Source organism: Microtus ochrogaster, unplaced genomic scaffold, assembly GCF_000317375.1.
Source record: "Microtus ochrogaster isolate Prairie Vole_2 unplaced genomic scaffold, MicOch1.0 UNK135, whole genome shotgun sequence".
NCBI lineage: Eukaryota > Metazoa > Chordata > Mammalia > Rodentia > Cricetidae > Microtus > Microtus ochrogaster.
Genome location: NW_004949233.1, coordinates 441994 through 453658, shown reverse-complemented (window position 1 = coordinate 453658; position 11665 = coordinate 441994). Strand labels below are relative to the sequence as shown.

Here is an 11665-nt window from a genome sequence, read left to right as displayed (position 1 = left end):
CTCTCTGAGGCATCTGCTCCCGAGAGCAGAGCTGTGGAGTCTGACCTCACTTCCTCTTCCTCCCAGCATTCTGCTCTGTTTTCTCCTCCCTCCTGTTTTAACCTATCAGGGCAAGCAGCTTCTTTATTTAATTAACCAATGACCTTCCTCCATCAGAGAAGGATTAAACGGGGAGGTGACAGAAAGATAATAAGAGCATAAGAAATATCAAACCTACTCTAATGAACACTGAGCCACTTAGAGAAACTGTCTCAAAATAAAAATGTAAAAGGGGTTAAGGACAGATGACATAATTTGGTGGTGGAATACTTACTTGCTTAGTTAAGGTGAAACCTTAGGTTCAGGCTCCAGCACTGCAAAACTAAAACAATCAAACAAATCAAAAACCAAAACAAAAGAAAAAAGAACTTCTGATGGACATGACATGAAAAATCTTCAGGACTCACCAAAGAATGATTAAGAAAATGACACAGGAGATGCCATCCCTGCAATTCTTCTTATTCAAGGACACAAGAAATTTTTTTTTCTGTTAAGATTGCTTTCTTGGAAAGCAATTTGGCAGAGGCTTTTAAATGAGTGTTCCTTCAGTTTTTACATGTACCTTTTGACACAGTCCTTCACTTCTAAGAAGGTATTCTTGTAGTTCATAGTGAGTGTGTAAAACTGATTATAAAGATCTTGATAAATGATAAAGTACTGAGAATGTTATTAATAAAAAACTAGCCATAATGATAATGATCAATAAAATTTATTTTTAAGTAGAAAGATATATAAGCTTTTTACTTGCCAGGAATGCACTTTCAATCTTCATGACATCACTGTGTGGCAGATACCTCTATTGTCTGTATCTTAAAAATACTTTCTTCATCTTTTAATTATGTGTTTGCCTACATATCTATATGGGGGTATATGCATGAGTGTAGGTGCTTGAGGTCCACCCAACCTCAATAGTGAGGGCCATTATTTACATTCAACTGTCAGGGAGATGGGGAACACATAGGCTTATATGTCAAATTGTATCTGTGTGGATTTCATGCATTCTTCTGCAATACAGACTATCAACTCAGACCTCTTTAATTTTGTCCTTTTGTACTCCTTGGCGAACCCCGGACTGATTACTATCTGTCCAGATATCCTGTGGCTTTTATCAATTTACACATGGTTCCAATCCTTGCTTTACAGCATTAAGTTTTCTCTGCTTCCCTTTTTAACTCCTGACTGATAATAGCTTAGACACCAACTTGGCCGTGCAGGGTCTTCCAGCAACTGCGTGCCTAATGTTCTGGTGTCATTCATGGGTTGCCTTCATGTGAACCCAGCCTTTGCACTTTATCCTCTGTGCTTTGCTGGTTCCGGGAATGTCAGGAGGACATAAAGGGGTGGTGACTGCAAAGCCCTGGAGCTGCTTTATACCCCTGCTGTCATACTCACTTCCTATTGTTACTATTATTAATAAGTGAGTGTTTGCAGCCTCCTGATGTGTAAAGAAAGCTTAGACCTCATTAAGTCAAAGCTTTCTGAAAGGTTTTATTCAAAACTATGTTCATAGTTTTGAGAGATATTGAGAAAATACATTTTTACTTGTCTTTTGAAAACCTAAGCTCCACTGAATCATAGCCACTTTCAATAGTTTTACTGTTTACATCAAGTAACCACTTTCAACTTATACATACTGAAGTCCTATTTATACTGTTTCTACTTGCTTTGAATGTACTTTGTTTTTTTTTATACAGTGATTCAGGATTAATTTTGTTCTTAGAATTTTGCAGAGTTGTTTATTATCTCAGTGTTCTAGATATTTGTTGTTAGATTCCCTTTATTAAGTGACTAGAGCACGTTGTTGTTGTAGTTCTTAGACTATGATAGTGTTGACTTCTAAGATGCAGTGTTTTGCTACCATTGTGTAAGTAACTGAAAATGTGCACTGTAAGAAAGGACAAAGCCTCAGAGCCTCTCAAGGAAGGATGTAGGTGTGCTCTCACAGTTGGTTCTGTGTTAGTTATCAAAGCAAGGGAGAAGAGAGCCATTCCATGTAACAAGAACTGTTTTTCTCCAATGCTAGGCATGCAGGAGGCATCAATGAAGCTCACCGAGTCACTTCACGAAGTCTACGAGCCCGATTGGTACGGAAGGGAAGATGTGAAAATGGTTGGTGAGGTGAGAGCCAGGTTGTGACTCATAGAAGGGCTTCCAGAAGACTTCCACTGATCAGCCTGCTTACCCCCTTCCCAATTCAGGGCCAAGTAAGACTAGATACTCAGAAGGCAGCCTGAGGTCTACTGCCTAAGTCATCCCGTGCTTGCAGTGTGAGGGGAACTCGATTCCAAAAGCAGTTCCAGAACATTTGAGAAGGGTGGGGTTAAAGATTGCTTTTCTTCAAAATAACAATAGCTGTTTTCTGCTAGATGACATAGGTGGTGACAGACATTTTTGGCGTAGCCTTTTTTGGTGTTGTTTTTATGCAGGAGTTCTCCCTTTAATTCTCACCTCCCTGTTAGTCAACCCTCTTGGAATACAGAAGCAAAGGCTCAGAAGACCTCCCGTCCTCTGTAGCACAGTTAGTCCATTCACTAAAATCAACTGAACTCCATGGCGTCTTGGGACTTAGAAATACCCTCACACCTGAGCTGAAGACTGGAGCTGGGGGTCAGCTGACCTGCGGGAAGTAAGACAATGGCTGTCACTGCTTTGTGGAAAGTAGCGTGGAACAGACAGCAAGAATGACTGTGTGACCTCAGGCAGTTCCTTTATTTTCTGGGGACTCATTCCCATGTACAAGATGGGAATAACTATTGTACTAACTGGAAACACGTTTGAAGCCTTCGTGTTCAGGTCCCCTAGTCAGTTTTCAGAGCATGTTGTGGTCAACGAGGGGAGCTTCTAGGAGAGCAACTGTTTGTCATGTCATTCCTTCAGGTGAGTCAATGCAGCGCATCTAGGAAGAGAAGGTCTGAGTTAGATGACACAGCTGAAGCCCAGGGGAAGGCTAATTCGATAAGCTGCACCTGTCTACAGCCTTGGAAAGTCTCTGACTGCTGCCTGACAGTGCCGACACCCTGATGCTGATCTTTGTGATCCCATTAGAACTGAAACAAGAATGAATTTATGTATGAGAAACGCTCTTGTTGGATATAATCCATTTCTAAAATCTTTTGGGATGTGGATTTGGCTAAAATGTTCCACACACCATTTCCTAATGCACTAATTGAGTGGTTTTATCATCTTACTTTTTTCAGTATAAAAACACCATATTTCAGTCGCATGTTGTTAAATGCTTATCTCATTTTGTACATTCCTGACCAATAATGCATTCTCAAAACCCATGACAAATAACAAAAAATTAAAGAATAATGGAAAGGTGTATTATTATCCTTAGAACATTTCACGATTCCATTTTTTTCCCACGGCAATATCACTATTGACACTGTTTCTTTAATGAAATAGCTGTTGTACTACAGTGGTCCCTGTGGATTCCCGAACATTTGGACCCTGAGTTTCAGGTGCAAACATCATCCTTCGGATAACAGAACCACAGATCATTACATGTTCAGGGTCTACTCACCATGAGTGATGAACCATTTTCATTAAGTAGGTTTAAGTTACTTTATTTGCATAATATTCTTAAATTGGGCATTATAATAACTAGGAATAGTTATTGAAGTACTAAAAAGGAAAAAAATACAAATCAAACTTCTTTGATTTGTTTTGGAAACGATCTTATGTTGCCTAAACTGGACTCAAACTTGTGTAGCTAAGGCTGGCCTTGATCTTCTCACCTTTATTTTCCTCGTTTGGAGATTTTAAGTGTGGGACATTATATCCAGTTTTTTATTAAATTTATTTATTTATTGAGGATTTCTGCCTCCTCCCCGCCACCGCCTTCCATTTCCCTCCCCCTCCCCCCGATTAAGTCCCTCTCCCTCATCAGCTTGAAGAGCCATCAGGATTCCCTGACCTGTGGGAAGTCCAAGGACCGCCCACCTCCATCCAGGTTTAGTAAGTTGAGCATCCAAACCGCCCAGGCCCCCCCAAAGCCAGATTAAACTTGTTTTTTTGTTCGTTTGTTTGTTTTTGCTTTTTAAACAAGATTAAGAATTACCACTCACTGAGAGCAAGAGAAAGATGCCCTCCTCCTCTCTGCTTGCCCCTGAAACTGTGGTGGGTAAGGGAGCTGACCCTTCCCCTTACCAGCTGCAGCACTCAGGAAAGTGGGTTCTGCACCTTGCCTGGGCAGCACAGCAGAGCTGACCCTGTTGATATAGGGATATAGGTGAACTGCCCTGAAAACATGAGCATGGGAGATCTGGCCCTGGCCCTCATCTGCCATGATGTCATAAAAGTTGGAGAGCTTTTCCTGCCCCTCACAAGCTCTAGCACTTGGTCCCAGCACCTCATCTGGGCAGTACAGTTGAGCTGGTCCTGACGGTCCAGGTGTGTGAGAGCTTACCCTGAAAGTGAGAAAGCAGGAGAACTGTCCCTCCCTTGCTCGTGGCTATAAGGGGTGAACTAGCCATAGCAATGCTAGACAGGGCACCCTGGTGGTGAGGACAGGGGAGAGCTGATGGGCTGACCAACCCTGCAACTGCCTAGTCCCAGAACCAGGGTTATGAGTTGGCCCACCCCAACATCCATCCCATTTATGATCTACAGAAGCATATGAAGGGGCCGGTCTGGTCCTGTAGAAGCTTCAGGATCTCCATGACACAGGGCAACAATAGGATACCTAAGAAGAGGAGTCCCAGCGAGGGCCTGGCATTGTTAGTGTAGCAGACCCTGGAAGCCTTGAACCAGTGACTCTTTGCAATGAACGCTTTCAAGTAAAGTTATATGGATTAAAGGGTTTACTGCATGACTCACTGTGTCACACCCCAGCTTCCATGATGAGATTTCTTTTTTAAATTTTATTTTATTTGGGGAGGTTGCAAGGGCAGATTGCAGATGTGAAGGGACAATGAAATGAACGGGATTGAGGTGGATGATGTGAAAGACACAAAGAATAAATAAAGTTTTTTTAAAAGAATGATTTACTACTCACATAAATTTGGAAGCCCAGACATGGCATGGTAGATGGACAATACCAGATACCTTCCCCCCCCAATCCTCTGGATACCTCATAACTGGTAATATGACAGACTTTCATTCTATAAATGAGGTTTCAGCCACATTTTGTTTCTGTTGCCGTCTGGCTTGACTCAGTTCCTTCAATTGCGGCAGAGAAATTAGCTGTCTCGCCGGAGTTCTTTTCAATCTTTTAGCTCCAGTGTCTGTCTACTGGGACTTGGGAACCTGTTAAGACATCCACATTCCTTAGTAATTCAGAATCAGAGATGAACTTTAAGCAAGTTACCCTCTTAGCTTGGTTGTTAGCTACAACAAACTGTCTTACTGTTTGCTTTCTAATTAGTCATTATTCTATCTTCTCATATCTTGGGGAGTATTGCTTGCCAAGTCGCATGGTTTTGTATGTTAGAAATTTAGTGAGATGTGTCTGAGATTATGGAGTCATTGTCTCTTATTTTCCCCTAGAAATGTGATGTTCTATGGGAAGACTTCCATCAAAAACTAGTGGACGGGTCCTTGCTGACGCTGGACACCTACTTGGGCCAGTTTCCTGACATAAAGGTATTTCATTACTCTCTGTGTGTGAGGGAAATAATTGAATGGCCCCATGTGGCTACTGAAACCAGGGCAACAGAGGAGAATTGAAAGTTCTCAAGCTTAAATGAAAGACATTTGTAACTTTTCATTTGTTAAGCATGGGTTTCATTCTATTCCTATTGTCGTGAAATCAAATCCAGCTACAGAAATCAAAGCGTCTCTCTTAGTGAACACTTCAATGTTTCTTTCTTTGCCAGAGTCCTTTCAAGCCTATAGATGCAAAATCAGAAATCAAACGTATCCAAATCTTCATTGTATTCAAACCTCGTGGGGTGATTTTCATTAGAATAAATGGTCACAGAGAATGGAGAAAGCTAACTGTAATCGAGAGGAGAAATCTGATATGTTTGCTGTTTTCTGTTATTTTTACATGTGGTCACGGCATATCTGGGCATCTTTTCTGTCCTTGAAATTTTGAGATTAAAATTGAAATATAAGCCCTTAACGTGTATTTGTATTAGGATATAACTGCATTGTGTTTAAAACAGTTGGTTTAGTTCTTAACTCCTCTGATAGGGTAAATAAAGAACTGAATGGTTGAATGTCGTAGATTCGGAACTGACTTTGGGGGTAAAGATGGGTCGAAACAAACATCTGTATGCAACAGATAGGTAGCATTACACCGTGTGCTCCTGTGTTCAAGATGGACTCAGGGCACGTTGACCTTCTAGCAGGGTAAGGAGGCTATGAACCAGCACCTGTGGGCATCTGAAGCATTTCTTTGTATAATCATCCACTGTGACCTGGATTTCTCGGAAGTTGTGACAAATACCAGGAAATTTCCTGCAGGAAATGCTCTGGCCTTGGCTGCACAGTGACATGAAGCATCTTCACTAAAACAGCACACAGGGTGAGGACTAGCTTTTCTGCTCCCACAGGGTATGAATAAGGAGCACTGGCCAATACGGAAGGAACAGTTGTGGCTTCCTGGAGTACTGGGCAGCATATTCCTCTTGGTGGCTACATGTCAAGGAAATAAACCTGAATGATGGATTCCCAATATTAACACATCCAGCAGCTATTTCTTCCCTGAGCTTTCATTTGCTTTGAGTGTCTGTGCTGGAGTCTGCACACTAGACAAAATAGTCACCTGTGAGCAGATACTGGAATCTAGAAGGCAGCGACTAGAGTTTACTAGGTTCTTAGGTTTTAGAACAAGGAATTTGATGAGGGACACATGGATAGTGATAGAAACAGAATGCTTATTGTTAAACAGGTTCTCCAGGTACAGAAGTGACCAGAGATCTGGGAAAGATTAGAAGCTCAGTGGTGTTGCTCTCGGGCATGCTGAGAACGGTACTGTACACACTAGTGTGGTTCCAGAAGGTTTCTTATCTCCACTCCATCTTTGGTTTCCGATGTGCTCATCTGGTTGTCTCCTCTTGGCCAGACCCACAGAGGCATCCTGATCAGATATTGAGAAACCTGTCTGTCTTTCTGTAGTACAGCCCACTTCCTGTTCTTTTTAAAATAAACATTACAAACCCAATGCAAATAAATAAAAATACTAGATACCAAAACTAGCCAGAGTCAGAGTCTATACAACTTAATAAACTTATGTGCATTTAAAGCTGGCATTTGAAATGGAAGCTGTGAAGCTTCACTTTAGATTTCACACTTTCAATACCGAATATACTTTATGGACTTATCCACCACCAACTCCATCTGCTCTTCAAAATCTCCAGTTATCTAGAGAGAGTTGGGCCCCGTCGGTGCTGAGGTCAAAGCCAGTTCCATAGGTCGTCTCTCTAAAAGTGGGACCATTACACAATTGTCAAGCTTTTTCTTTCTGAAGAAGGAGTCTGAACCTTTAAAAAGCTTTGTTTGCTCAACTCAGACAAACAGCGATGATGACTAATTCTGTAGTAGATTCAAGTGTCATCCAAGATTGAACTGACTAGGATCAGTCTAGAAATACAATGCAAAGGCTCATGTTGTCGCATAAAGGGTCTGAGAGTCTCTACTCAGGTAAGAGATGGGAGTCAAGCAAAGCAGCCACATATCCTGAGCTGTGTCAAGCAATGGAACTCTTGCAAGTGGCCACACACTTGTTGAGTGTCTTTCAATCAAAGCTTTTCTTTGGACTTGCTGTGCAGCTAGTAGCCTTTCAACTAATTTCTGTTTTCCACGTGAGAATTGATTTGTTGTTTGAATCAGTGTCTCCAGGGGAGAAACAGAAACCAGGTTTTATTCCTCTATATTCTGATATTACCTCTATGGCCTGATAAAATCAGGATCTGAAAGTTAGAAGAGGACAAAGAAAACAGTATTCGCCTTCCTGAAAACTTAAATCAGCTTGCAGCTTGTCTGATTCTGTTGTGTTTTCATAGTGTGACTTAACTAAGTAAGTTAGGGTTTACCAGATAAGTAGACAACCTAAAGGCACCTGAATTTCAGAAGGAAAACATTACCGCCTCAGTATTACCCAGAGACAGTTATTTTATTGCCTGTGTTTCCTAAAAGTATATAATCACAAAGCAAACGTGCACAGGATCACAGGGTTGAAACAGAATCATAATCGATCATACTGGTTGCTCATTTTAGTTTATTTGAAATCCACACGATATAACACTCACTGGAACTTTTACCTAAGCAGCCTCTTTCTTGAGGCACATCAGTGAATTCACACACCCAAGTGTGATCAAGGCACATCAGTGAATTCACACACCCAAGTGTGATCGAGGCACATCAGTGAATTCACACACCCAAGTGTGATCCGTCAGTGGCAGCACATCTAGGCTTGAGGGAATGACACAATCAAGGGCTTCGTCGTGCTACTCTGAAGGCAAACGCATGGCTTTACGCATGTCATGTAAAGAGGCCAGATCAGACTCTTCTCCTCCGTTAACTTTAACCTTTATGCTCCATTGGCAAAATCATCAGCCAAGAGAGAGGATTGGAACACTGTGTAGCATGGCAGATAATTAAGGGATTTTGTGGATATCTCAGGAAAGAGACAATTTGGAGAGTGGACAATAGCTGTATTTAATTATTGTGTGTGTGTGTTTGTGTGTGTGTAAACAGATTTAAATTTTACATGTGCTCCACGCGTGCACTTTAGAAATAGGAGTGGTCTTCCTAAGGTCGTAAAATGATGGTTGGTGAGCGTGTACTGAAGGGGTTGTTGATGGAAAGGAGCTCTGTGAATAAGATAACTAAGTGGAAAGTTTCCAAAGCATAGAACAAAAGTGACTTCCCCGACTCCCATTAACATCACAGGCCACATGCATTTCAAACCGCATGCAAATTCTCCAGCATTGACTGTAGCCTATCACAGAGTGCTGTGAAGTACCATTCATGAGGATGATGTTTGACTGGCAGGGCACCCTGTGTTATGGTTCTCATCATCTAAAACTCAATATTATAATAAAAACCCGCATGTCACCAACCCAGGCAGCCTTGCAGCTGCGAGCAGTTATTATTAAATGCAGTTTCAATTCTAAGTTGGCAGCCCATGCATGAGCAACTAAGCATGTATTTACTTCAGTGTGCCAAAACGAATTCCAAATTGGGGCTGGTAGAGAATTTTTAAAAGTGTAACAATTGTTTTCTAGACCACAGAAATCTAGGGCAGCGAGGGAGTTCAATAAATTTTAATTAAATGTATTATTGCTTAACATTTATTACTATTACTTAAATTGATTTATTTAATTAAGTTTACTATTGGGTACTTAATTAAATTGTGTTACAAGAAAAAGTTAATCTGAGTTAATTCTTTTCTTATGAAGCTTCTATCTATCTATCTATCTATCTATCTATCTATCTATCTATCTATCTATCATCTATTCAAACTCCCGAAAGTGTCACACAGGAAAAAAAATAAGGTTGATTTTTTGTTCCAGCACACAACTATATGTGCCTAGTGAATGACATGTCTTCAAATATTCACCTCTGCCCTTGTGAGAACCCTGTCAGTTACACAGGGAAATGTCTCTCTTGATTCTCTTCACTTATCTTTTGAACAAAACCAAATTACCAGTGCACTCTTCCACCTCATTCTGAAGCATAGGAGTAACTGAATTTCAGCTCTTTTCAAAGACCAATTCAATCTTCAATAGCTCAAGATTTGCTATTTGGAAAATATTAAAGATGTCCCTAGGCGGAGGCACATCTGTATAAAACTCTGGGGACACTGAACGATGCTCAAGCTTCTCCCCCATAGAAGTACACAGTCAGGTGCTGGTTAAAAACAATGAGCTTTATCACCTTGCTGGCACAAGAGGTCCACCAGCCTTGTTGAAGGAATTCACTCTCCCCTCTCAGACTAGCTTAGTGCCTACCATAAGGCCACTCTGGCTGTGTCTTAAAGCATTTCATTGCTATTTGGAAGTAGTAGTAACAGAAAAATATCATTGAAATGCAAATTAAGATCCGAAGCTGCTCAGTTTGAATAACCTTCTGAACCTACCTGTCACCATGTCTGCGGGCTGTGGAGAAGTTGTGCTGAGTGGCAAGAAATTAGCGGAGTCTGTGGAGGCACTGGGAGGGGCATTAGCAGAGCCCCGGGAATGGGGTAGGGCTGACAGAAGGCAGGCTGGAGAGAGCTCAGAAGGTGCGAATTGGAAGAAGGCCCTGCTCACCTTGCACACACACCCATGAGTCAGCTGCCCTCTTGAGTGCTGTTTTCTCTGACCTCATCTATTCCTGGTGTCGATCGGTGGAGCGGATTTCTGATTTAATTCCTGCCAAGATCAGGCATGGTGGATAGTTCTAGGCAAATTACAGGTTAATCTCATGCAACTCAATTCCCCGTGAGTTAAATAGGAGTAATCCTTACCATATCCATACGGTACGCTGCTGTGCAGACTCTTCGGTGGTTACTGTGTTATGGAAAACCATAAATATATTATTAATATTGTTTTTCCTTGTGTTAGTATATCTAATTGAAAAGGTTTTCAAATGTCATCTCACAAAATGGTGTCTATTTTTAGACCAGCTGGGCACAACTAGACGGCTGTCAGATCTTCTCTCAAGCTATTTGAATAATCTAAGCCTGGATCTCAGAATTTAGTGTGTCTTGCCCTATTTGTTTATTGGTTCCACTTCTCTAAACATTTTAGTGATCACTATGCATTTATAAATATGCATTTCAACTGTCACATTTAACTCCACACAGTTATAGCATTTGATACATCATCTGTGAAGCCATTATATACTCTAGCCCTCCTCCCATTTGTGCTATGATTTATTCATATTTCCCTCTACATGTGTTATGAGCTCCATGATACATTCCTTCTGTTTTGCTGTTGTTGTTTCAGCTAGGTAATAATGTTTACATGGAATTAAAAATGAAGGCAGTTGTTTTTGTTTGCCTTGGTTTTTGTCATTTATATTACTGCATCATGGAGTTCCATTTATGATATTAAAAGCAATATGCTCAGAATGAATTCCCTATTTTGTTTGTCTGAAATTAATTTTCTTTCACCTTCATTTCTGGAAGTTGTTTTTACTGGCTATAGTCTGTCTTGAGAGATTTTTTTTAAATCTTATTTTTTAAATATTTTACAGCAAGTCCATTGCTTTATGACTTGTATGTTATCTAAAGCTTAGTTTCCTGTAGTTCTTATGGTTGTACTGTACTTTCAGTTTTAAATTACTTTTTATCTTAGCTTACAGAAGGATGAGTTCTATTCTCGTTGTCATCCATACATATTATTGTGTCTTGTTCAGTCACTTTCCTTCTCCTGTGTTTTTCATTGTCATTGGTTTTGAAGAGTGACTAGGACAGGCCTGGGTGTCCACAGGTCAGCAATTGTCCCTTCTAGTTTTCTCAGATCTGTACTTCTGTTACTGAGCACTTAGCTTCACAAACCGGATGCCCCGTTTCCCTGGATTTTAAAACGAACAATGGAGCCAGAACTGATAAAATAAAATGGATTCACGTACAGTTTGGCCATTACTGTAAATCGAAGACAACTTCAGTCTTTCCTGAGTCAATGGTAAAAAAAAAAAAAGAACAAAAAAAAAAAAAAAAATCGCAAGACTCTTTACCAGAACCCAAAGAGGA

The 11665-nt window shown here is 40.7% G+C and overlaps 1 protein-coding gene across 3 annotated transcripts in view; it reads left to right on the top strand.

The window, feature by feature from the left end:
- Positions 1 to 11665, top strand: part of Amph (amphiphysin) — a 184264-nt gene that overhangs the window by 110409 nt on the left and 62190 nt on the right. For all 3 annotated transcript variants that reach the window (XM_005371896.2, XM_005371894.2, XM_005371892.2), the window contains exons 4-5: positions 2063 to 2157; positions 5527 to 5622. In XM_005371896.2, the coding sequence (XP_005371953.1) occupies positions 2063 to 2157; positions 5527 to 5622 (191 nt within the window). The remainder of the gene's footprint in view (positions 1 to 2062; positions 2158 to 5526; positions 5623 to 11665) is intronic.